Here is a 27,931-nt window from a genome sequence, read left to right as displayed (position 1 = left end):
CAGAGAGAGAGGAAGAACCTTCAGAGCGGGGTGAGTCCTCAGATCACGTGACCAGTCGATGCGGAAGTTTTGATGACGAAACTCCGTGCAGCAGATTTGTGTTTATGGCAGATGCAGAGAGATTTTCCTGCTTTAACTGTTCGGATCTCTGCGCTGTAAATGGTCAGGTAAAGTGGTCCTGCCTTATCGTTTGTCATTATCTTTCGCTCTGGGTATCAAAACGTTTGGTTTCGCAATGAGACAGAACCGCTATCCCTCCTCTGGCCTGCTTTATGTGCTTGAAGAGGAGAAGAAACGTCGGCTGGTTATGGAGCGTAGCTGACATTGTTTTCTATAAAACGAAGACGTGACTCTCATCGAAACGCAGAGTGAATGTATTCGCACTGAGTGTAGTTTTGTTAGTCAGATAGAGGAACGGATAGAGAGCCGTTTCTGGCAAAGCTCGGCTCGCCGTCATGTGACTTTCAGTTCACCAGAGCGAGGGGTTAGAAAGTGATTAAAGAGGCAAACATATCGCGATCCTTCAGGAACGTTTTCATGATACACGATATGTCACAGTATTTTTGTGTTTTTGACGCTCAATGAGTTAGAACAGAAAAAAAACCCTGAAATGCCACATTTTAAAAATGCTAGCAATCAAAAACAAGTACAAATTTTATTAAATAAAATTAATTATTATTTTCATTCAGCGTTTCACCTACTGCTCTGTACTGAATCTGTTTATGCTGTTTTTGTAATGAAACATGAAGCTGTATTCTTAAAATACTGACTATGCTCAGAAAGGCATACTATGACATGTGATGTATCACAATAACGATAAGTATCGTTATATTGCCCAGCACTACTAAAGAGAGAGCAAAACTCCTTGATGTCAAGTTTAAAATTATGAATTATTCTTAAATTTGACAAAAGGATTCAGAATACTCAGACCTTGTCTCCTGATTCTGTTATGATTTCTTCTTTCTCGAGGTTCTTGAGGTGTTAGTAACACTGTGTTTGCCTTTGGGCAGTATTTTACATGAGTATATTGCTGTGCAGTTATTCATGTTCACATATGGGATGATTCAGTGATGATGATGTTGTGTTTGTAGGATGACTCAGAAGTTTCACTTAGAGGGGCAGGTGTACTCTGTCCCACTGATACAGCAGGACCTGAGGAGGGAAGAGGCTGTGCACCAGATCACTGATGCTCTGCAGTACCTGGAAAACATCTCAACAGACATCTTCACCAGGTATGCAAACCCATCAGCAACATCATTCTGCACGACATAGTGTAACAGACTGCTGGAAGACACCTTGTTTGAGGTTAGAAAAGAAGTCCATGCTCAGGCATTAGCCTTATTAGTAATCACTATTAGTTTCTGTTTGTATGGTGCACAACAGTGCATCCCAACAGATACCTGAATGAGGGAATAGACATTGTTTTGATACTGGATTTTGACACTAGTCATATGATATTGCTGTAGGATGAAAATTACATTTTCTTGTAAGAGAAAAGTGACATTTTGGAATAACAAACAAATAAAATCAATTTCAAAAGAATTTCAGTGACCATAGCAATGTGCTTAACTATTCTGATTTATAGGGATGTTCTAAAGTGGAAATTATGAGCTGATGCAGATATGTTATTGTTGTGTACATATCTGTCAAATATCTACCTGGAGTTTTACAGATCCAGTATTAACTACAGAGAAAGTGTATTCATAGAGAAAATGTATTCATAGAGAAGTGCAGGAAATTACATACATTTTAGCATAGAAGCACAGTGTCAGCTAAATGTTCTGCTCTTCCAAAATGAAATAAAGACGAAATCAAATATTGGTTTTGCGTATCAATCATATATAAGCATTTATCCAGTGCCATAACTTTTTAAATCATTATTTGCTGATTGCGAGTTGATTCCGATGTCATATCATCAAACATGCCTGCTGCTTTAGCATATTTTTCTATTGCTAGTTGATGTGTGCCTTGAGGAAAATCTGAATATTTTGTTCTTGACAATAATGAATACCATCCGTCTATGAATCAAGGTATTTGAATGCAACACCCTTTACATTTTTTAATAATTATCTGAGTGTGGCTCTGCACAGGTAACTTTTTGCAGTTAAATATGTGAAATATGAGAATATTAATGTAAGCGTATGGCCTGTCAGAATTAAGTTCTCCAAGTTGTCAGGATTAAGTTCTTACTATGTCGATGGAATTGAAAGGGGAACAGAATAGAGTAGAATTAGCTTTCATTAAATCACACTCTATGTTAAGGTCAGATTTAATCAAGGTCAATTTTAAAATGTAGATTCTGGCAGCTGATTTAATGTATCATTATAATGTATTAATAAGTCTTTTAACATATAATAAACTCTAGTGATGAAGGAGGCAAAAGTTGATAAATCCTACCTATTGTTGTATGTAAATACTCAGAATATTATTTTGTGTGTTTATTTAATTGTTGCATCATTGATGTGATGACGCTTGTGCTCATTACGACTACATTTAGTTCTATAAAGAGTAGTTTGAAGGGTTTGTGATGGCAGAAGTTTGGCCTGTTAACCAGTGTGGTGTTTTTTAAATTACTTGCTTATCTTTATGCATTCGCAAGTACTTTTCCTAATTTGTTTCATGATTAATTGATTTGACTTTCAAAGCCACTTTAAATTATTTTTTCAGTTTTTTTAACTAATCATGAGAGGTTTTTTTTATATTTTTGGATCAGTTACTCTTTGTACAGGCCTGAGGGACAACAGAAAAGATAAACCTATAAAGCGGAAAAGTGGGAAAAGGGGAGGAAATGGCCTGTACATTTTATAAATAAAATGAAGTTGGGTGTAGCTGTGAGGGTTTTGTGTTTGCTCAGTGCACATGTGCCTGTCTCTCTGTCTGAGAGAGTGCTCAGATATGCTAATATCAGCTCCAGTAGCAGGCACCGAAAAACCAGCCATAGCGTTACCATGACAACATAGTGGAAGAGGGACCAGGGAACATGTTCGCCTGGTGTGCGTGTGTGTGCGCGGAGATAACCGCTGGTTTTCTGGGTCAGCTCCATTAGGATGTACTCTCATTCTTCCCTTTTTTCTTTTTCTCCTCTTTTCAGTCCTTTTTTCCCTTTTTAGACAGTAGGGAGTACCCAAGGCTACATATTGTATGTGTGTGTGTGTGTGTGTGTGTGTGTGTTACGTATAGCTTGTACAGTAACTGAGCAGTGACAGAATGACTGCACTCTGTATCGTTTTTGCCGTATCATGCTGTAATGAAAAATTTAGGACGACCACATGTTTACATGAACAAACGCACATGGACACAATGAAGGCTTTGATTTTGCAGGGTGTCGCAGAGTGTGGAAAAGAACCGCACTTACCTCCAGGCTGTCACAGACCGTATCAAACTGGCTCAAGCTCGAGTCCACAAGATCAAAGGAAGCAAGAAAGCCACCAAGGTGATACACACCTCACACATATACAAACACACAGCTGTGGTTGTCAGTGTGTTATTCTTTTATGGTATAGAATTCAATTATTTATCTGGAGCATACTCAGGCAGCATTTGGCCTGCATAGAAGAGAATAAGTGTATTTGCTTTTGTTTCTGTTCTGAACATTGTACATATGCATTTAGGTCTTTTCCAGTGCTAAGTACCCTGCTCCAGAGAAACTAGAAGACTACTCATCCATCTTCATGGGTGCTGCTGATCCGGCGTCCCAAAAACGACCTCGCTACAAGGTTCAGGGCAAGCTCCGCCCTCTGGATGACAAGGCCTTGCAGGTGAGTGGCATCTCTCTCTTCCTTGTTCTGTCTGTTACCTTTATTGTACTGTCTTTTATCTTTTTTAAGTGTTACTCTTACTCCTTCAGTCCCCTGTTACCCCCACACTCTTTTCCTTAATTAAGACCGTTACACACCAGACGCAACACAAATAATCAATGTTCACGTTGCCAGCAAAAGGTAGCAAGTAACCGAACAAAGACAGAATAAAAGAATGTTTAGTTTTTTTTTTAACTTTCTGATAAATATGAAGTTAAATCAGATCTACGTGTATTCGAATTAATTTATTACACAATAAATAAACAAATTGTGTTTGGTATGTAAAGGCTTTCACTCCTGCATACAAATTGTTTTTTAGTGTTATGGTTTTTAATATTTTATTTAGTTTATCTTTGTACGTTGTGGTTTATACTTAAATGAAAAGTGCATTATACATAGAATATAATGTAATTAGTTGTAGTAGTAGTAGTGTAGGAAAGTATCCGAGTGCATGCATAAACATGCTGTTGTGCTTTACTGATACATAGTTCTTGAATGTAGTTCTTCCTTTTTTTATTTATTTATGTGGGCTTTTGAGAGCGGTCTTATCCCTATCCATGTTTGTTTGTCTGTGTTGTAGGAGAAGCTGATGTATTTTCCAGTATTTGTAAACACTAAGAAGCGCTCTGAAGATGAAACGGAGGAGGGGCTGGGCAGCCTGCCCAGAAACATCAGCTCAGTCAGCTCCCTACTGCTGTTTAACACTACCGAGAACCTGTGTGTACTCACATACAAGCACAGAATACCATAAACAACCTAACTCATTTCTTATTTCTTACCTATGATTGTGTTTGGGCTTTTGTGTGTAGGTATAAGAAGTATGTGTTCCTGGATCCTCTGGCAGGGGCTGTCACTAAAACTCACACCACGCTAGAGACGGAGAAAGAGGAAAAGCCATTTGATGCTCCACTCTCTATCACTAAGCGAGAGCAACTGGAGAGACAGGTGAGGGTCAGAGGTTATTCGTGTGATTTTTTTTATTATGTTAAATAAAATTTGAACAATATGAGGAACCAGCAACTGGCAAAACAGTGCTAAATGTTGCATCACATTTGAATTTCTAAAGAGGTGAAATTGGCTTTTTTGTTCTGATTTTCTACTCCACCTTAAATCAGTTACATTCTGGAACCTGAACAGGTGCCTGAGTGTAACTGCTGCACAATTTAAGGTAGAATGGCAATTTTGAATTATAATGTAACTTCGTTGAATTTCTCAAGTCATTTGTCTCATACATGCTTCCTATATACTCAAGCCTCTGATTGTCAGACACAACAGGAGATATACAGTTTTACAGCCATCAGCTGGTTCACGGCTTGTTTTGTACGCAAGGTCTGGAGACTGTGGCCTCATCAAAATTTTCATTCACAAAAACATCACTCATTAGAATACAAATTTAAGCCCAACTCTAGTTCGATGCTGCATATGAAAAATCGGCACAAGAATTTCATTCTCCACAACACTCTTTGTCACAGATTTGCATTACGATATCATAGTGTCAGGATGCATTGTTAAACCCTTAAAAAACATTGTTGAACATTTGCAACTAAAATAATTCACAACTTATTTGCATTCTCTGCCCATGCTAGACTGCAGAGAATTATTTTTATGTGCCAGACCTGGGCCAGGTGCCAGAGATCGATGTGCCCTCTTACCTACCTGACCTGCCTGGCATCGCAGATGACCTCATGTACAGTGCTGATCTTGGTCCAGGGTTTGCTCCCTCTGTTCCTGCCAATGCAGCCATCCCTGAGCTGCCCTCATTTGGTACAGATCATGAAGAACCCAACGGATCTGGTGAGTTTGCAGAGTGGAACCAGAGGCCACCTACAGAAGAGCCCTTAGGCACTAAGCCACAATTTCTGCTTCTTTGTAGTCAGTACTTTAAATCATAAGTAATGTGATGTTTTATCTTTGAGTTATTAATAGTTCCCCCCATATTTCAGGCTCCCAGTTTAGACATGAAGCTCCTCCCCCTCCTCCTCCGCCTCCTCCTCCTCCTCCCGAGCCTGCTCATGTTCCAGCACCTCCTCCTGGAGCTCCTCCAGCTCCACCCCCTCCTCCCCCACCTCCTCCTGATGTAACAGATGGCGCAGGAGGTGGAGATGCATCCAGTCAAGCCCAGCCCACAGGTATGACACACTAATGACTAACTGAAGCTAAATAAGTATTCTTGCAAATGCAAGTCTTGCTTTAATGTGTGCATTAATGTCTACATTTTGCAAATGTGTGTTTCCTAGGTGCAGTGAAAGGTGCGCCTACAGAAGTGTTGCAGCCATCAGATGGGCGAGCTAGCTTGCTTGAGTCCATTCGTAATGCTGGTGGCATCGGCAAAGCCAAACTCCGGAATGTTAAAGAACGCAAGATGGAGAAGAAGAAACAGAAGGAGCAAGAGCAAGGTCAGAGAGCCGATCTAAGCATACAGTTCACAAAACACATTGCAAGAATTTCATTTTGTAGGGGACCTTCCCATAGTTTATGGGGTCCTTTTAGGAGGCACTATGCCTCAGAGACCTCACTAGAGTTCTGAACCACCAACTAGCCTATTTAATTGTAGTGTCTGTAATCAGAGAGAAAAATAAAATTAAATATTTAAACACAACACAGGATTGCTAACCTTACATTTAGCTGCCTAGTTACTATAATAGTTGACAGCATACCACAGCGGGAAAAAGGTAATTAGCCAGAATCCTACCTTTTACAGCACTAGCTGAATGGTGTAGGGTGAATGAGTAAAGACTGTAATTTTCTCATCACTTTCTCTGCAACATTCAACTTTGTTTTCTTGACATTGCTCAAATATGCTGCTTAGCTAGCTTATTAAAGCTCAGTAAGTAGCTTGGGCAGAACAGCAGAAACAGTGGAGCAGGGTAATGTTGTGTTTATCAGCACCTTTGATATTTCATGACTTGCAGCATACAGCCATGTAAATTTGCCATGGTGGTAGCAGCTGCCGAAAATTGGTATTGGTCAATAAAAAAAGCTTTAGCTTGTTTAAGGTGGAAATATAGGTATGACGATGCAAGACCTTAATGCCTTGGTGTTCATTCTGTATTATAACATCTTCATTGGCATCTGAGGACCTTTTTCTTTTGAGCCGTCAGAAAGACTCTCAGGCCTCCCAGTAACTGTCCCTACTTCAGTGCAAAATAGACTAAAACTATGATCATGATTTTTTTTTAAGGTAGATTCTGATTTCTTTACAGTCACATTATATGGTGGATGTTTTTTGGCCATTTTTTATTAACCTATTTATTTAAACCAAAGCTCACACTATGTGGATTAAATCAACACATGAAACACAGTGGCACATTACCTGCCATTTGTTTTCTATTATTTTTAAATTTTATATCAGTTGCCCGTTTAACTAACATGAATCAAATAAAGTGCTATATTGAAAGAAGCAACTGGGTATGTGTGTGTGTGTATATATATAATATATATAATATATATACACACACACAAGGAGTCATGTATAATTACGCTATAACATTTTGGCATAGATGTAGCAGCAGCACTGAAATGCAGCACAAGTGGACTTGATGTTATTTATGTGTTAAAAAACACAGACACAAACTGCCAGAATAAAAAGAGTAAATTGACTGATTGTGTTTTGAACAAAAAATCTGATTTCAATTGAACATCATTGTTATGAACCTCAGAAATAAAAATGGCTACTTTTACAAGTTTTTAACTTCAATATGAAAGATTTTATATGCAGTTGTCTCTGTAAGAGCCTCAGCATCAGTTCTTAGAAGTCAGTTAAATCATCTTTTTACATGATTAGCTCAAGGGATAAATAAGGTGTGCAGGTTTGAGATGGTGCACTGGTAAAACCAGCTTAAAATGCTATTTTGAACAGGGCTGTAATGTTACTAACACTGCTGCTCAGTGGCATTTAGAAAGGTCAAGTGAGAAATACCACTTTTATTGAAACTGCCCAATTTAAGCCCTTCTCTTAAGTTGTTTGACATTTGCTTGAGTATTGACAAAGCTGGTTAGTTGTAATGACGGATATTTCAGGTATTTCAAATTCACTAATAAGTAGTCAAGCAATTTAGTGTTTTCTTTACACCATAACAAGGTGTTTAAAACAAGGTGACCAGTATGTGTTTGCTTTATACTTTAATCTGTATGTTTTTATTATGCACCATATTGTGTAGGATTTATTCATTGTTATGCTAAATTTATTATGCTTAATTTATTCAGTAAAGCTAACCTGTTTCCTTAAACCACCCCCATCCCACCCCCCCACAGTTGGTGCTGCAGCCAGTGGTGGAGACTTCATGTCTGACCTCTTTAATAAATTGGCCATGCGTAGGAAAGGTGAGTCTACATCTCTTAATTAGAGAACTCTTAAAAAGTGGCTATAAAAACCACTTCATTCTGAACTGTTGTGTTACTTTCTTGCCAACTGTGTGTTGCTGTGTGATTGGTAGGAATCTCAGGTAAAGGTCCAGGGGGCGGAGATTCCACAGAAGCACCAGCCAGTTCTGGCAGCGCATTTGCCAGGATGTCGGACGTGATTCCACCCCTTCCTGCACCACAGCAGCCAACTGCAGATGACGAAGATGACTGGGAAGCATAGTCAAAAGACGGTGACTTCACTGATCTGTGCTGACTGGATATCGGATGAAGACGAACAGTTCTGAATGTAGTTTTTTTAAGAACTGAACCCAGTGTTTGAAGTTCTGAAGTAGCACTTGAAGTTGGCTAAGCTTTTCTAGCAGTTTGGAAATGTGAAAAAATCATATTTCATCATGACGCACTGTTGTGCCTGTGGTGTTTGATGGAGAGAGATTGAGAAAAAGACGTTAAAAAGGAGGCTACACATAGACAGCAGGCTGTCACCTAAATCAAAGTTCAATGCTCAGTATGCCCATTTTCTTAACCTAATCACATTTTGTGTTGTCTATCAACTTATGTTTTGCTTAAAAAAAAAAAGAGTGTACAAGATCAGAATTGAAAAAGATCAGATTACATTTTAGTTTTGAAAATATGTGGCTGTCCTCATTTAGCCTTAAAGTCTGGGGCCTCATTTTAGCAAAAATTCACAACTCTTTCACTGAAATGTGACATGTGTAAGCAAACTTGGGATTTACTGGTTTGAAATATGCCTCACACTCAGTGATAATCAGCCTGACTAAAGCTGTGTACACTAGAAGTGCTTAGAGGCAGTAATTTAACCATCCCTAAAATCTTCAGATAAGGGAGCATAATGATGGAATATTCATAGATGAAAACTTGTTCACTCACTTACTTGATGAGGGATGAAGAAATCCTAGTCGTGACATACAGTATAATGACTCTCATTTAATACAAACATTGCTCAAATTATATGTGAAACTCATACAATGAATATAACAGAGTGGCAACATGTTCTTTCCCCATATTTGTCAGCACTGTGCAGTTGTGAGCCAATCAAATAACTCATACTATGTATTAAACCCCCCCAAAAAACAATGTTTCTGACATAGGCAGCAACCCTGTCACAGTAAGTCTCAGTAAGTGGGAAATCCAAGCTTCTGAAGAGCACTTGAATGTGGCATTTGTGTAATTGCTTTTTTCACCCACTGGGTACTTGAATGGATTGTTCAGCCATATTTTGATAAGTAACACTGTCTGTTGGAAAACTGCCATACATCGTTTGGGCACATTTTTGTGTGCATGCAGGTTTAAATGAGGCCCTTGTTCTATGTGTCTAAAGCACTAACTCTTTGTGTACTGCAGCTGCTCCGAGAGACAGAAATAAATGCCTCTCTCTTACACAACTGTCAGTTTATTATAGAATGCATCTGTTATCAGTGAGTTTATAATGTGAATTAGTTATATTGCATATGTGGTCAAATACATTTTCTTTATATTAAATTTAACCAAAATAAGATGTAATATATTCTCAGTTGAACAAGAGCGCTGAACTTGTACAGTGCAGAAATACAGCAAAGGCGCTGAGGAAAAACCTGCACCCCTCAATTATTTACATGGCTTTAAATAATCACACAACTACATGCACTTTATACACACAGTGAGATGCTCATGAAAAGCTCCCGCTTGGATGAGAGATGTCTTCTGGTGTTCTGCTCAAAGCTGCTGTGTTTGCCGCTTCTCCAGGAAAAACTGCAAAATCAGACAAATATTCAGGGAGACAGTTCATATTGCTCTCACACACAGATGCACACAGCCATGCTTGTTGAGAAGCCTACTGACAGAAAAGCCTTGATACATACAAACTCCATCTCCACCCCCCCCTCCCTCTCCCTCTCCCTCTCCCTCCTTTAGACTTCAGACTTCTCACACACATACACAGTTAAACACAGTCAGACATACTCTTAGCATACAATGAGAGGAAACAAGTATTCAGACACTTGTTTTTTTATTTAATGTACTTCCAGTGCATATATCCACTTCAAATGTATGAACAATGGCCCTTAGTCATCAAAGTTGTGTATAGCCAAATTGATCATAAAATTAGTGTGTGCAAATTTCACCTACAGTTTTGTTATTTATCAGTTTCATCTTTGACGTATCTGTATGATCAAACCCACGTCTGGTTTATTATACTACTAAACTGTCTATTATACTACTTATAAAAAATAGAAAATAACAATAATACTCTTTTATGCACATGGCAATCCAACACAAAAGTACATGTACTTGTTTTACATACACATTGATATAAACACATTTTCCATTTAGAGTCAGATTACACTGCTTTTCTTTTATACTACTGACACCACCCAAAAAATAAAAAAAAACAAAATACTGCTAGTGCAGAAGCATCTCATACAGTGCAATAATACACTCACTGTTATACCCCAAACTCCGCCTCCGAGCAGAAGCACTAAAGGCTGTTGTTTCGTTGGCATGAATAAGGGCGTGCTTCATGTAAATGATATGTAAACGAGGTACTGGTAGGCTGGCGCTTGATTTCACACAGGCTGAATTTGCACTGAGATCTCTGCTTGTTTCCACATTGTACGAAAGATTACTGAATCTGACGCATTGCAGTTTTTATGTCATTAAAGGCAATTTTGATGAATAAGAATAATGGCTTATGTGTGCGAGTGATATGTTTGAAGGGGCTATATGTACTGAAAGTATATTAAATAACAAAACTTGTTTCCCCTCATTCTATATTATTGCTGTTGGTACAAAACAATGTATGCCCAAAAAGGTGACTTTATAGGAGACGGAAAAAACATTCTTGCAATGTAAGATAATACAACAAGATTTTATTTTTATTCTATCATTTTCGACAGTTTCTGTTTTCTTCATGAAATTAGAACACATTATAAATGTTTTGTTCAAACAGTGATATTATATATAGAATGTGATGTGCAAATCATTTAAACACTTCAATTGTCAAATGTTGAAACTGAGACATTGTATGCCAATTTTGAATTTGATGCAAGAAAAACATTTCAATTTCAAAACTACAGCAACTGGTTTTCTCATCTCTGAAAACCTTACAGTGTTGTTACAAGAGGTGATGCAACACAGTGGTAAACATGCCCCTGTGCCAACTTTTTTGAAACATGCTACTGGCATCAAATTAAAAATGGACATAGAATTAATTCTGTTTCAACATTTGATATATTGTCTTTGTACTATTTTCAATTAAATATAGACTTGACGCATAAATGATTTGCACATCATTGCATTCTGTTTTTATTTACATTTTGAACAGCAAAGAATTTTTGGAAACGGTTGTATATATATATATATATATAGTCTGTGTGTTTGTTATAAATATTTTGATTCAGTTAAAAAAAAATAAACATTTAGCTTTTGCAAAAAAGCACTTTAACTTGACTGTCACTTTGTAAGGCAGATTAGCTGTTTTACTCAGGTTTTACAGGACATCTTTGTTCTTAGATTGTATGAAAAGACGCACACGCTCACACGTCTTACCCTCCTGATGCTGGCAAAGGCAGGGCCGAAGCTGCTGTGAGTGTGTGTGCTGCTTCTGATCCACTCCGGAAGCTTCTGCAGTGTGCCAGTGCGTGAGTAGCGGCGATCACAAAGCACAATGCAAGCATAATCACCCCGGTGACGAATTGCCCGGCCTGCGGTGGACAGGAATTGATGAGGCTCAAGAAAGGAAACTAATTTAAAAAAAAATGACATACACATTTGGGCTGTGCTTGTTCTCTGCAATATTCATAGATTTACTTCCAAAAGAAAATAAAAACTAAAAATCTACCAGGGACAGTGACTGCATAGCTTCAGTTTGTGTAAGCATTAGTCATCATAACCAAGCCAGTCATTCAAGACTCGTCATACCTATTGACTGATTGACAGCCTTCATACACAGATTTTCAACTAAAGCTTTCCCAGGACTTCTGCCATCCACCTGAGGCTACGGGGGAGAGAGAAAGAAAGAGAAAGAAAAAAGAAAACAATATTAAACATTCATTATTATCCTGCTGTTTTCACTAAGATGTTATGAAAGATCTTCACCAACCATGTTTTTGTCCAAATATGCCATCTTTTCCTGAAGCTCAGGGGACTTGATGTTGGGGTATGGCATTCCAACCATCACAATACACCTAAACACACACACAAAGGTACTTAAAGGTAAATACAGCTAGAGTGCAGCAGCCCTCCAACTTCCTATACATCCCTATATATCAGGGAGGCCAAAACTGACCCATGAGGACATCAGATTTGGTCTGACAGAAGGTTACTCAAACCCACCCCCTCAGGCAAAAAGAGGACAGACATTTTTTTTTATAATCAGGGTTTTACTTTCTAATTTCTCTACAGCAAACAGGTTTCGGGCACTACAGAACTAATCATGTCTCAAAGCTAAGAATGCAGAGGAGGAATGCTGCATTTCTCGGCTGTAACGTTACTAAAGTCTCGTTTTGCAAGATCCCTCGAATGTGGCCAAGAAACACGTGTTTCGTTTCTGAGATATCAAAGAACTCAACTGACTTGACTTTGAGACACGTCTACCAACATTACTACTACTTAGTGCTGATTGTTTGTCAAGCTCATCAGCTCACTGGCTGAGTAAAGTGTTTCACATCCATCGATTGTGCCAATATAAACACTATTACAAAGTCCTATAACTGGAAGTGAAAAGCATGAACAATTATATAAGTTGGAGGTGGGAAGTACTGCAATATTTTATTGTTATTGTGATACATTTTGTTATCGTGATAAACAATGTTTTTCTGAGCAAGTCTTGGATATCATCCCTACTTAAAGGATGCTGACCATGTTTCATAAAAACAGAGCACAATTAGTCCTGTTTAACTGGATTCAGTGCGGGACAGTATGCAAAATGTTTAATAAAAATTATTGTACCTAGAGTTTTAATGGCAGTTTTTAAATGTGGCACTATTAGTGCTTTGCAATATGTATCGTGCATCATGAAAACATTGAAGTATTTAATGTGATACTTTTGCCATATTGCACACTGCTATTAGCAGTATTGAAATATTTTACGTTATTCTGTGAAAAGGAGAGCATTCATCTGTTAAAAAAAAAAAAAAAGACGACTGCATCTGACAAAAACCGTAAGACATCATTTAGTTGGAGTTCTCCCTACGTTTTTGCCTTACAAACCTCACCTTCCCAAGTCATCAGAGAAATTGATCCCTTCACTCATCTTTCCTCCAACCACAGAAAATAACAGCGCCCCTGACTGGCCTCCTCCAATACTGCTACAGCGCTACAGAAAAAAAACAAAACAAAACAAAACAAATACATGTTTCTTTATTATTCTTTATTATTTATGTATTCTTTATATTTCTTTACATTTCACAATCTTTAAAGCATAAACACACTGACATAAACAATCTATACACAATCAATAACAAACCTGTATACACTTGGAGTACTCAGACAGCACCTGCTCTACCTGACTGGCTTTCTTTGGTTCCTGGAAAACCTGAAATGCATGAAAAACTGTTCTGAACATTTTTGTGCAATGAAAAAAAAAAAGACTGCTGATTTACTCTGATTAACATGAATATTAACTAAAAACTGCAAGATGACAACTGTTGTGTGTAGGCATTTACCTTCTTTTTGGCTGCAAGACGCTGGAGGACTCCGTTACTTTCCCAGTGTCCCAGTATTCTCCTCTCATACTCATAGGAGGGAAAGAAGCAGACCACACCCCCTGGGACCACGTTACACAGGTTAGACAGAACACGTCCCGTCTCTTCCATCTGACACACATTCACACAAACAAACAATGAACAATAGTGCATGCAAATGCGTAAAGAATGCAATTATGAAGCATGAAAAGATTATAGACAGGACTCAATAGACAACACTTGTTTGCTTGTCCAGGACAAGTTAAAGTTTGTGTTGGACAAGTGAACACAAAAAGTAAAAATAACAAAACAGGCTAGTTAATTATTTTATGAAACAAAAACAAATGTTTTCTGAGAGGAGTGAACACCCATAAAAGAGTAATGATTTCAGCTTTATGTTTTTTTGTTAAATGTGAAAGAAGTATCATCACAGAATCAGTGAAAAAACATGCTAAAATATGGTGTCCATGTGCTGCTGTGAGTCACCCTGTAAATCCTGAAATAGTCATTTAAAAGTCAGAGGTGTCAGTCGGATTATGCGGGCATTTGTCGGACCACATCATACGTCTTTATGTATTAATGTCACACACACAGACTTAAAAAGAAGGCCTGGCTTGATGCTTAGGTCTCAATGCAAAATCAACACTATCCATGCAATTACACATTTCCAAATCCCCAAGCCTTACATAGTGCAGCTTTTTACATATGAATGAGTTACGCTATACATTCTCTACATATTTATTTTCAAGGGGTAACTGTGTAACTGTGATATACAAACATTTATATACATTTATATGTATAGTTCAGGTATGACCGAATGCTTTACAGTTCATCAACATCAAGAGCCTATAGGAAAAGTATGGAAAGATTAGTGTGTGGTTATTTGTCTGATCCATTACATGTGCTATATGGTGAATGACATTTTTTCCTCAAATAGACGTTTTACAGTACTGAGGTCAAGACTTAAAAGATTTAGGAATTCCTTTATCCCTCAGTGAATTGTGATTATTAATCAAAAGAGCGAACTGTTTAGATAAGTACGTATGTAGTAACATGTACACCTATTATTCAGTATTAGGGGTAGTAGGGAGTATAGTGACCCCCTGCCTTTCCCATGGAGCTGCTGTGATGCAAGACAAACTGCATCGTGTATTGTATCGTAACATATTGTAAAATAGATTATCTTGCCCAAATTGAGCAAATACCACATTAAAATTGAACACTAGGAAGCAAACGTTAGCCTGTCTGTAATATCCTAGTGTCTGTACTTCACTCAACCTGGGCAACAGGTGAGTTCATTACTGTAGGGGATTGCTGGAATAGCCTATCGAGGCACGTACATATACATTTTTTTAAAGAGTTTATATCTATATCAGACCTCAAACCCGAGGGCTTCGCTACAGCAGCTCAGCTGATCAGTCATAATGTTTTCCAAACCTCCACAAGCTAGCCAAGTGCCAGGTAAAGCCTCAAAACAAGACAGTTCAAGAGCTAATACTGACATGTAGAAGGAAAATGTATATCTACTTGAACAGAGTGATTTGACTGGGTGTTCCATAACGAAGAACAAGAACTTTTTTGCGTTAACTGCTGCTTACTTGAGAAGTAAGTAGCAACATTACTTAACTGTAATAACTGTTTTTTATTTTTTAACAAAGTTATATTATTTTTCTAATAATTTTGCCCTTCAGACAAAAAAGTGGATTTACTTTCTACATAGACATCAGTTGTTTACAACTGCTCCCTACATGTGGCTGAAAATGTGGAAAAATAAAGAGAATGTTTTTCTTCACAACTGCTCTTCCAGTAAGCATTGGAAAAAAAATCATGTTTAGAAGAAGTCAAAACTCTTCCAGATGAACAAAAGTTTTTACTTTATACTGTGTGGATTTATACTGTAAATAATATTTTCTGATGCGTACGCTTTCATTTTAAACGTGTGCTTGTTTTCAATCATATGTCTGTTTTACCATCTGCGGTGTGTCTCTGGTCTGGAAGGTAAATTCTAGCTCTTGTCCAGAGGGCCCAGCGCAGAGGACAACGGGTAGAATATTCTCTGGAGGTATGACATGACCTGGAACACAAAATTTCACAAACATGAATAGTTCTGCAGATACACTGCAGGCAACATACACACCCACACACTAAACTCACCACATGAGAACTCAGCAATGCGTTCCTCAGAGACCCCTGCTGACAGAAGCAGTTGCTCTTTGAAGTCTGCAACCTGCAACACAATTATCAAACAAGGACAAAGAATTAGTTGCATGCATCATTTCTTCTCTAATACTTAGTTACTTGCAACTGAACGTTTGCAAAATTATGAACACTCTTCTGAACCAATCAGAATCGTCTTTAAATGTTCCTTCCTCCACCTAGCGACAAACCCGATAAACTCCTTAAAACAAACATGCAGCGTGAACAGTGGCAGTAAATTAGTCTGACTTATTAGACTAAAAATGGTGGAAGGAGGTTAGTGAGATATGTATGTCTGTTCTAATCATCAGGAGGGTGCAGTTGCTTTTGTTTCATTCCTTAATGCAAAGTTTTGGGTTGAACTATGTGGAAGACTAACTTATCGTCAGACATCATATCAAAATAACATCACCGAAAACTAACAGTTAGCTAGTTTCTGAGTATTAGCTCACATTTGTGATTAAAACCTTGGGTGTAAAGATGAATATTAACGCGCTTGTACACATGCCACTCTTTGTACTGTTTCATGAAAGTTTGCCAAAAGACCTTGTGTAAAAGACAAGTTCTCCTCAACTGCCCTCACCAGCTTCAGTGACAGCTTTAGTAGCTCCTGTCACTAAAACCGCCTCCTTACTAGACATGAAAACTTGCCGCTTTAATGTTGAGTGGGTAAAAGATTTCGCTGATTGAATTAATGTAAATGTGGTTTCCAGAATCCGTTTTGTTCACTGTACATTAGCTTACATGCACATTTTGTCACACACGTCTACACCGAACATCTTGTAAAGCCAGTTAATGTTTTAATAAATCTGTTTTAATTGTACTCCTCAGTGTGCTTCTAAACTTCCATTTGTGGTACAGAACTTTTCAGTCTTTTAGTACGTGTAAGTGTTATGGATGCTACCACATGGCCTGAACTGAAAGTTTGACAGACGTGGCAACAATTAAACGTAAGACATAGCAACTAAAGTAGAAACTTTTTACAAATGGTCAGTTGCCTTAATGACTGTGACAATCCTATCAGATAAGGATTACACTACTTTAGGCCATTCTTCCATTAACTTTATACTTCATGTCTGAGCAGAACAAAACACTGACATTGCCCACGTTTCAGATTGACAAGTGTAAACCACCAAAATCACCAAATCACCAGACCTCAATATGGAAAACTGTTGAAAATCCCCCATGGGGAATAGGCATAAACTCCCTTTTCACACTTTGGAACAGGAAAGGGCGAGGCTAATGGTGCACAACCATCTCGCACAGGGGTCCCGTTTAAAGTCTTTTATTTAACTTGCTCTCACCCACTTTGACTTAATACTCAAATGTGCACACCTATGTTACACAAAAGGCAGAAGGGGAAGACAGTAAGGAGCGGATTCTGCAAACGAACGCACTGTGGTGAAATGTAGCACAGAGTAGTTTGTGACTTAAAGTCCAAAACTAATGTTTTGATTTTGAAATGTTTTTTATAGTTTATTGCTACAGCATATAAACTATTATTAGCTATTGTTTTACTTTTTATTTCCTTTTATTTTATTCTTTTTATTTATTGTATTGTTGTCAGTTTATTGTCTTACATCTTCTATTTCTTTTTATTTTATTTTATTTTATGTTTTTATTTATTTTATCCTTATCTGACCTGTTACTTGTTAAGTTACTGTATTGTAATTTTAATTTTAATTTTTTACTGTATTGTAATTAATTTTGATTTAACGGTTTATTGGTACCTTCTTCTTATAAAATTTTACTATTGTGATTTTTATTACTTTATCATAACATTTGCTTTCTTATTACTACCCTACTTCTCAATCCCTGATTTCAGTTTTGCTCGGCTATATCGTAAATGAGGGTCTCCCTCAATGTATTCCGAGTTTAAATAAAGGTTGGTTGATTGATTGAAACAGCTTTGTCTGCCATTATTTTGGCTTTGAAAAGTGAAGTGTGCCAGGTTGCAATGATTTCTGACCAAGTTCTGCTGCTGAGATAGAACTGTTGACACTGGACACCAGTTGACACTGGTGTTCGCTCTATTCCTCTTCCCTCCGAGGGCTCACCCTTAACTTGAGCTAATAAAGTAATGTTATACCCCTTAAGATGGTGCCGATTATTCCCCTGAGGAAAGTGAAATGTGAAATGTGCACACAGTTAGTTGAAAAGTGGGCTAGAATCTCTAGAGACTTGTGTGATCCTCACCTGACAGGATTTGCACTTTTATTAATGCAAGTATACATATAACCAAGTATAACAAACGAATAATGCATGTGACTATTTTAGCAAGCTTATAATTTAAAGAGCAGGTTTTGCTCTCAGTGTGTTTAACTGTGGTTTATGCCTGCTTGCATGTGTGTTGGGGTGTTTTGTGCTTACAGGCTGCATCGTTCCCCCAGCGATTATGACAGCCCTGCATTCTTGGACAACCTGCGCAAAGTGAACAGCTGCATTCAGCATGAGGAACTTTAGACTGCTCTGAGCCAGACATGCTGTGAAGAGAGAGCAAAAGAAACAGAGAGAGGTTAATTTTTAATGTAAGTAAAACGTATGTGTGCATACGAGTGTACACATTTGTACATATGTGAAAATCACCTTGTTTATCCATCACCACTCTTCCATCTTTGTTTGAGTTGGTGAGAGCAAAAAGAAAGCTTTCAACCAGCATCATGGGGGATGCCATAGAGGGTCTGTCTTCTACAGCCCCCTGCTGCTCTGGAGGAGCTACAAGACACATACAGCAGATTAGTAAAGAATAAGGGCTGTCGATATGACAATATTTTATCATTATTGTGATAAACTATGTCAATATACTTCTCTGAGCTTATTGTGGATATCAGAAATAATTTGAGAACACTGAACAACATTTTACATTGCACATTAAATCTAATCTTTAAATTAGATTTAGTGCAGCGAAATATGTGAAACATTCAATAAAAATAATTGTTTTTGAAAGCAAGCTTTAAATGTGGCACTAGTGGGGAACTGTTTCTCTTTCTTAAAAATACTGTGATGTTTTGTGTATAGTAAGAATGTCTTGAATTATTATTATAGCATATTTATGCCATATTATACAGTCAAGAATCAAATGCTGCATGTGAGGATAGAGTTTAAAGACCACAGCAGATGTTAGCTTAGAGTCAGTCAACAAGGGTCGACAATGCCCACTGCCTGGTACCCCTGGCCAGATTTTAGATTTTGGCCACTATAAATGTAGAGCCTGTGCCCCAAGTGGCCAATTGCCATGGAGATTTTTTTCTCTTTTAATAAACCACCAGGGCTGGCTTTCCCATAAGAATTTTAGCACAAAAATTATTCTTAAACGATCAGTTCAATGAGCAAATATCACACTGAAAACTCTCTCTACCAGTTAACCGGATCTTAATACTAAGATACTTTTGGGAAACTTTTCCCTGCTTATTTAAATTTTCACAAATATCCACCATTATATACAAAACCACTACTTTACAACCTTATGGCACCACCAACCCAAGTGAATATCTGAATTCCTACAAAGCTTACTTCTAACTCTAATCAGGAACAGCTACTTCATCCATACTAGTGGTCCTTTTTCCAGGTGCATGAAGTGTTTTTTTTCTGATTTTTTTTTGCCTAAGTCCAGTATTAAGGCAGAACTCCAGGATGAGGTTTAGTGAACACAGGTTTAGGGACTATGTTTGGTATACAGTGAGCAAGCTTTACTCAACATTCTTAAGCTGCCATAGTAACATTACCTGCAGGTTTGTTTTGGAGGCTCTGGAGGAAGCGCCCAAGTCCTTCAATACGCTGATTCTCTTTGTTTACAGAGCTCGAGTGTGTGTTTACACCCTTCCCTTCATACTTCTCTACAAAACCACACAGCTACACAAACACACACACACACACACACACACACACCACAAAGCTCAACAGTGTGTCTGAAACTGTCCGTGTATGATGATGTATTATAATGCCAATTCACCCACCTTCCTGCTGATCATGCTCTTCTCAAAATATTTCTGAACCTTCATCAGGGAAAGATTGGATAGGATTACTAAAAATCTCCACCAGAGACACTCCATGTAGAACAAGCTTTGTCTTTGAATAGGAGATTTACAGAAAACATTTAGAGTGGTTTGGCATTGTTAAGCACAATCTGTGAATGTCTATGAGGGTGTTTTACCTTGAACAGGTTTATATTATCTATCTTGGCTCTGAATAGGAAGTCATTAATGGTGAGTAGTTCAGCTCCTGTGGTAAAGACAAATATGTTCAAAATATTTATTTTATTCAAAGGCAACCAATGCATGTCATACAGAACCATGCAAAACTCAAAGACCACTCTTTATTTATTTCATTTTCAGTAAAAATTATATGAAATTTTATTATTTCAGCCATGCAGCCATTAGTACAAGTTATTTATTTTACATCTGTAGATATTTCAAGAGATTAGATGTCAAATAATCCACTTGCATATGGAAGGGGAAGGTCAAAGGAAAACATGTTAAAAAAATGCACTTCCCAACAACTGTGTAAGGGCTGGTAGACCACCAAAACTGTTACCTGTCACCATCATAAAAACAGCATTTAAAGTTTTCATCTTAGAGAGAAGAAAATCAAGCTCCACTCAGTACATGTGTAGGCCTTTCTGTCCATCCTTCCACTGTGAGAAGACTCAATGCAATGGGTCTGAAAATATGTGTAGCTGTTAAGAAGCTGTTACAGAGAAAAGGAAATGGACAAAAAATAATTTGCTAATCAAACAAGAACCTGCTGGTATTCTCAGAACAATGGACTGACCCCCCCAGAGTCCAGACCTCAATATCATTGAATGTTTTGGATTACTTGGATTGTGAGAAGCAGAAAAAGCAAACAAAGGCCAAACTTTGGAGGTGTGAAAAAATCTCCCTGCAGTTATTTTCTTTTCCTTTTTTTTTTGCTTTGAAAAACTAAAAGCAAGTCTCCTGAAAAGAATGGAAGCTGTAATAAAGGCAAACAGAAGACTGTAATATTTGATATTATAGTTTAGTTGTTGAGCCTTCTGTGTAATTTTATGCTAAACATTGTTTTATGCTCTTTTGCTAATGCTGAAAAATTAATCACTTAATGACTGTTTTGACTGGAAATTAAATAAAGAATGGTTTCTGGTTTTGCACAATACTGTACAGATGATGAAATGAAAAGAGTCACAGCATGTTTGTGTCTGATTACCTGATTGAGTGCTCTGAGTGAGAGGATTCAGTCCCACTTTCCCTGTAGTCAGAAACCAAGTATATTAGAATTACAGTACCAACACTCTCTCGCCCCCTTTCTGTCTTCCTCTGTCTAACACACACACACACACACACACACACACACACACACAGCTGACCTCCAAGAGTACGCACAAGCCCCTCAAGCACAAACAGGATCTGCTTGATATACATCAGATTCTTGGCCTTCAGGCGACTCCTGTAAGAGATAATAACAGCAGAGTGTACTCCGCATTTTAACATTTCTTGTTTTAAACATAAAAAACATTTCAGAATAAACTCCATGACATTTTCACCACATATTTACAAAAACATGCATGTGTGGGCATTGCAAAAACAGTGGGTAAGTGTGAATTGATGTGAGAGGGATTTTATTTTACCTGTAGCGGTCACAGTACTGAGAGAGCTGGGAGTGAGCCCTGCAGAGCTAAAACAACAAGAGAGGTCAAACCAAATTAACAAAATTGTGTTTGTGCGTATTAGGGCTGCATGATATGGATAAAAAAGTAGTATTGTGAGAATACTGCTACATATTGTGATCCCAATACACAAAATGCATACACAAAATGCAAGTCTTCTTTGATGTCAATATTGCCAAGAAAAATATTATGATAATGAATTACAGACAATATTTTGCACCAACCTATTGCTAATTCCTATCTGTCAAGCTCACCACTGACTGTTGTTAAAGTAGCGCTGCATAGATATCTGAGTGTGTGAATCCATACCTGTGCTCCATTGACCTCAGCACTGTGTAGTGCTGTGATTGTATCGGTCAGATTGTGAGCCTCATCAATTATGACAATCTGGTCCTTCAGTTTAATTCCTGATGCCTTGCGAGTAGCTGCATGCAGTAATGACTGATATGGCAACACCACCACCTGAAAAACAGCCACAGAGAAACAAGCATATCCAAGTAAAATACTTTGTCTAGTTCAAAGAAGACAGCTCTACATTTTATGAATTCTCTGAAACAGAGAAGCTGAAAATATTGTTAGAAGGCCATGATGCACCTTTGGCTGGATAACATGTATAATGCTAGTTTAAAACACTGTTTAAATATATTAATATAATATTAATTAAAACATTTGTTTCTACCTTAATGTACAAAGTTAAAATATACATATAGTTAATCACAGTAGTGTACAAACAACAAACAGACCACTATTAATTCACTTTCTAGTCTAAATGGCCATTAAGTATAAGTTATTCCTTTTTCTGCGCCAGAAAAAAGCAGAAAACACATTTATCAGAAAATTCTACAAATGCATCCAATATTATGTATAATATCAAATCTATCAGTATTTAATTTGTCCACTCAAGTGCCTCAACTTTAACTCTTTCTTTCCATCCTTCCAATCTTAAAACCAGTGAGTTACAGCTGTGTCCTCCCAACAAAAGCTGTTCTCAAAAAGTGTCACTGATATTATGTTCCCCTTTAAAGAGACTCTAACTTTAACTCACACAAGCATCTACCCAAACACATCTTAGCTGCCTTGCAAATGTCTTTCTCATGTACAACTGAAATAGTTAAAGAACATATTCTTGAGGAGTTTAGTTATATTAGAGAATCCACTTGCATAAGGAAAGTCAAAGGAAAATAAACGAAAAATTAGAAGCTTCCAAAACTAGAGTTTAAAAAATTATTCAAAGATATAGAGAAAAATGGGACTCTTAACAACCATGCAAGACCTGGCAGACCACCAAAACTGTCACCATCAGATGAAAAGTACTAAAAGCTTTAATCTTTAATCAAGCTCCACTCTTGATTCAGATCTAAAAAATCCACAAGTGTTTCTGTCCATCCCTTCACTGTGAGAAGATAACACAACACTATCGTTCTAAAAGAATGTGTAGCTGTCAAGTAGCTGTAACTGAGAAAAATAGACAAAAAATAAGAACATTTGCAGTAGAACACTTACAAGCAGAAATCTAAGAAGTGAAGTTTTATGCACCGAGTCTAAATTTGTACTTATGAGCACATGGGTTGTGAGAAACAGAAAGTGCAACCAACTTCTACGACTGAACTCATGAGATTAATATTATTATATTTAGATGTCAAGACATCTGTGTACATTTTAGTTTTTTTAATAATGCTGAAAAAAGAATAACTTGTAGCATTTGGGCAACTGTGTGTACCAAAATCTAGGGCATATACCGGTGCGTGTGTATACCTGAGCTGCAGGAATAGCCATCCGTGTGCTGTAATAGGGGCAGGTGTGTGTCTCTCGGCCATGCTGCAGGAGTTGTTCAATGTCTCGCACTTTCACCAGCACCTCGTCTCGCATTGCCATCAACTTCTCATATCCAGAGAAGGCACAGGTTGCCTTGGCAACGCCACGGCGGCGCTTCGGCTCCAAGTCTGCCTTGTTCTGCTTATCTGGGGACAAAGGTCACAGGTCACCATCTTTCTACAGAATCTGTGTAGTCACCCTTCTGAGCATCTCCCACATAATTTATTTTTTAGACGTTTAAGGACCATATTTGCTTTTTAATGATGGTGGTCAGTGTTGCAGTTATGTTGTGTGGGAGTATATGTGTCACAGTATGTATTTCTGACCATGTTTGTTTTTTTGAAGCTCCATACAGCGATCATTAATCAGCTGAAGACTCCCCAGCCATGCCACATCTGGATTAACGCACATATTCTGGAGACAAAGAAGAATAAATTAGTAACTAATGGAATTAATGTACATGGATATTTCAGACTCATAAATATGTACACATGTTTAAGAAGATATCTATTAGGCTTGAGGTCAGCATTACAAAAACCTGTAGACAAAAAGAGGCACGTAAGTGCACTTGTGCTGTATTTGAATGCTAATGGTACTCCTACACCAAAATGTCATAGCATATTTATGCATGACTCAGTGTGCTAAATAGCCAGTTGCCTCCTACTTTCAATGTAGCATTTTATTATGTTATTTGAATAGGCATCTGATTTGAAATTGAAAAATTAAAAGACCAGTCTGGCTCATTAAAGAGAATATAATGTTGTTTATATTGCAAGTTTGGCTAATAAAATGTGGTAATGTGTATCATATTCATTTCAGGTTAATTTAGCCCACACAGTGTGAGCTTCACATTTAAAAAAGGCTAATAAAAAACGCTCAAATAAGCTGTCCATCAACCAATATGGCTGTGAAGAAATTGAACTCAGGATCATATCGTATGCTCTTCATATCATATACAAAATATATACAGCCAATGGTTCTAACAAGGGATGTACTGATTATTATTTTTAATAGTTTGACAGACTCTCTCTGTTTTTGTTTTTCAACAAATGCACATTCCCCACTGAACGCACAAGTTCTATTTACACGTTCAGTTTCCTCACAATGGTCAACAAACAGGCCAAATTGTAGCTCATACCATCAGCAACATCAAAGTACACATCTGTTTCTGAGCAGGCATAATCAATAATGAGGGCTCTGAAGTGTTTTGTTTCCTTCCACTACAAAGTCTTTCATTAATCTAAAAGCCTAAAAGCATACCTAACAGCCACTCAGAAAAGTCATCACATGTGCAAAGTGTATGTGTGTATGAGTTGCACCTGTCTAGAGCCCAGATTGACCAAACTGACTGTGGATCCATATGGGCTCTTCTGCACTTCATGCACAAACTGGGCCAACTGGGAATGTGTACGGCTGCAGTAATATATCTGATAAGAAACACAAATGCATTATGTTAAATATATAGTACTGTCCAAATTTCTTAGACATCTGAGATAATGACATGTAAAGCTATTTTTCTGGGCATTAAACATTTATTTGGTAATAATGCATTAAAATAAAAACAAATCAAATCAAATCAAAGTTATGCATAACGGTTTGTTGTCTCAACCATTTCCACAGCTCTCCTTGAGGAAGTCCATTATTTACAGTTACCCTGCAATACCTTCTTCAGCTGATCAATTCTTTATTAATTTAAGGATTCAGGTTTGCTTCTGATGGAACTTAACAAAGTAATGCAATGGCTGCAGTGCAGAGAGAAGTCAGAAAACAAACCTGCATTCTTCTAACCAACATATCAATAACTTTATTTTAAAAAACAAAACATTGTTCTTGCATTGTATTATATTCATATTTATTTATATTTCTAATGTTATATAGTGTCATTATTGGCAAAATCACACTTTTGCCAGAAAAAAATAGAATTTTCTTGGCTGTCTGAGACGTTTGCACTGTATTGGTCTTTAATATTATTTTCACCTCTGTAAAACGGTTTGTATTAGAACCTGTCAAAACACGTTACATGCTTTTTCTGTTGGGGTTAACAAAGCAATAAAAGCAGCATGCGTCTTAGCAAAAAAGCATTACACATACACTAGCTTTCAAAAGTCTGGAATTAATTGTCATATGTCATATTAATAATAACATACAATGACTCAATGTTATATTATGAACAAGACACGAAACAAACAATTTTTGTGAACGACGTGGTAAAAAAACTGTAAATGTTCATCTGTAGCTACCTATTCATAGTAAAGTCATCACAAAATTACTGTAAATAGGTATTTGGTCCACAAGATTTGGTCACTGCTTTTTGAATACAAGGCATTCTGGATATTAATTGTTATAATTTAAATATAATAAATAAATATTAATATAGAAGTCAATTCTCAAAGCTACATAGCTGTCTCAATTATGGGATCCTCTACAGCTCAGTTCATTGTAGATTTTTCCTTCCTACAAATAGTTTGAAAGCTATAGAATATCAGCATCATAATAGAACAATGTTACCCATGTACCTGCAACACAATCGGTTTTATATTATTAAAACTAATTCTAAACAGTAGTGTACAAGTCACAAAAACACACCTTAGTGATATGCTCTTCCTCAAGATCATCATCATCATCGTCATCATCACAGATCCTGGAAGACAGTAAGCATGAGCATTATAGGACAGAGAAATACCACAACTCAGATGCACATGCATGTAAACACATACATACCTGGTTTTGGTTGTGGCTTCTTCATCACTTTCATAATCTGCAACAATGAGGCCCTCCTCTTCCTCTTCATGAGATTTCTCCTCCGAACTCAGCTCCTGCTTACTGAGCTGCAGCAACTTTTCCACCTCATTAACCTCGTTGTTCTACACATATAAAGACAGACACAATTACAGACACACAAGCACATGTGCATTCAGCTATAAATGGTCGGACACCACATAGACTAACTTTTCTTTTCATGGCATATTTAAGCTGAGCATTGTGTCTGATCATCTCCAGTCTCTCTTCTCTCCTCTTCCGTTTCATCTCCTCATCCTAGGAAAGAAAAAAATTAATATTGAACAAAACAAACACACTTCATAGACATATATGGATATAACAATGTAAATTAAACCCAACTGCATTATCTACTGCTGGAGATTTTTATTTGCTACCTTCAATTTGTTCACCATCTCTCTCTCAGCTCTTTTCTGCACAAACTCAGACACCCAGTCCGGCTCTGTCGTAGCTCCGCTGCTCCCTCTCTCCTCCTCCTGGCCACTCTTCTGGACTCCATTACAGTCCTTCTCCCCTCCTCCTTCTTTTCTGTCTCTCTCTGAGTCCTGCAGAAGTCTGGCAGCCTCCTCTCTCTTTTTCTCCTCAAAGTCTCTCAGCCATGTCAGAGCTCCACAAATCAGACTCAGAGACTTTCCCTGCAAACACGGGAACTCAGTGAAACATCAGTGGGAAACATCAGTGTAAAGCACAGACCACCCAGCACCAGACCCATTCACCTACACCAGGGGGTCCCACACTGTGCACATTTTGTGCTTACCTTCATATAAATTTGCATGACATTACAATTGTGTGTCAATGTCAATATTTGACATTTTCACATAAATATCTACTTATGCTGATGCAGACACATGCATAAACATTCTATATCTATAAAATGTGTAAAGTGGGAGTATATCTACCTGGATTACTATTACAAAGATATACGACATTTTAGCAAATTAGCCCAGCGTCACCTAAACATTGTGCTCTTCCAGAGTCCTATGAATACATCATCGAATATCAATATAAAATATTGGGCATCTGACGTCCAGCGGCGATCATTTTCAAGTAATTATATAGCGATACCGATATGATACTTGTTTCATCGTGCATCTCTACGAAGTTGTTTCCCCAAAAAAGACAAAGTCTGTAACATAGATGACCTCAGGAAAACAGTTATATATTGTATTTAGTGTACTGCTATCATACTGTATGTGTAGCTACTGTATTTATGTGATGGTCAAACGATTTTCATAAAGGTTCTGGCTTCAAGTGATTTTTAATTCCTTATCAATTTATCCTATGATGAAATGTGTGGCGAGCCAAATTGTTTTACATGCAACCAGCAGATGGCGTAGTTCTGCACTTTCTCTCATATTATGAAACTGATAATGCTCTCTGCGGACTGACCGTGCCGGTGGGGCTCTCGAAAATGCCCACTTTGCGCTGCTCCAGTGCCGCGTACAGCGCTTCCATGAAGCGCTCCTGGATCAAGTACGGTTTGAACGGGAACGGAAAACGAGCCCCGTGATCCCCGTTCTCCATTGCGTACACAACGACGTCTGCGACTAACGTTACGATCAAATCGATAAGGAAAAATAAGCTAAACGGTTAGAAACACTTCACTAAGCAGACTTTCCAGCCTAGCGTTATTTGAGAGGGAGGTCAAAGCGGTACAGGAG

General features: G+C 37.7%; 2 protein-coding genes across 2 annotated transcripts; one reads left to right on the top strand and one right to left on the bottom strand.

Annotated features, from left to right (window-relative positions):
* The first annotated feature begins 43 nt into the window (after window positions 1-43).
* On the top strand, window positions 44-9,131 carry wash1 (WAS protein family homolog 1). Its single transcript, XM_036584722.1, has 11 exons — window positions 44-167; window positions 1,092-1,232; window positions 3,322-3,433; window positions 3,612-3,758; window positions 4,378-4,514; window positions 4,607-4,742; window positions 5,384-5,591; window positions 5,741-5,926; window positions 6,035-6,193; window positions 8,052-8,120; window positions 8,234-9,131. Exons 1-11 carry the CDS (start codon window positions 160-162, stop codon window positions 8,380-8,382), a joined length of 1,452 nt encoding a protein of 483 aa, XP_036440615.1. The 5' UTR covers window positions 44-159; the 3' UTR covers window positions 8,383-9,131.
* On the bottom strand, window positions 8,708-27,788 carry ddx11 (DEAD/H (Asp-Glu-Ala-Asp/His) box helicase 11). The gene is made up of 26 exons (XM_036584721.1): window positions 27,660-27,788; window positions 26,648-26,905; window positions 26,442-26,528; window positions 26,214-26,356; window positions 26,079-26,133; window positions 24,812-24,919; window positions 23,819-23,906; window positions 23,433-23,638; window positions 21,987-22,139; window positions 21,639-21,685; window positions 21,378-21,457; window positions 21,218-21,259; window positions 20,190-20,257; window positions 19,993-20,031; window positions 19,762-19,888; window positions 18,623-18,751; window positions 18,407-18,519; window positions 15,995-16,067; window positions 15,811-15,914; window positions 13,823-13,972; window positions 13,624-13,692; window positions 13,373-13,473; window positions 12,259-12,343; window positions 12,078-12,153; window positions 11,706-11,860; window positions 8,708-9,911 (listed from the first exon to the last, which is right to left on the bottom strand). The coding sequence occupies exons 1-26, from the start codon at window positions 27,723-27,725 to the stop codon at window positions 9,876-9,878; spliced, it is 2,658 nt and encodes an 885-aa protein (XP_036440614.1). The 5' UTR covers window positions 27,726-27,788; the 3' UTR covers window positions 8,708-9,875.
* Between the last annotated feature and the right edge of the window lie 143 nt (window positions 27,789-27,931).

The sequence above is a fragment of the Colossoma macropomum genome, unplaced genomic scaffold, assembly GCF_904425465.1.
Source record: "Colossoma macropomum unplaced genomic scaffold, Colossoma_macropomum, whole genome shotgun sequence".
Lineage (NCBI taxonomy): Eukaryota > Metazoa > Chordata > Actinopteri > Characiformes > Serrasalmidae > Colossoma > Colossoma macropomum.
The sequence above is the reverse complement of the archived record's forward strand: the minus strand, read 5'-3'. Positions and strand labels throughout refer to the sequence as shown.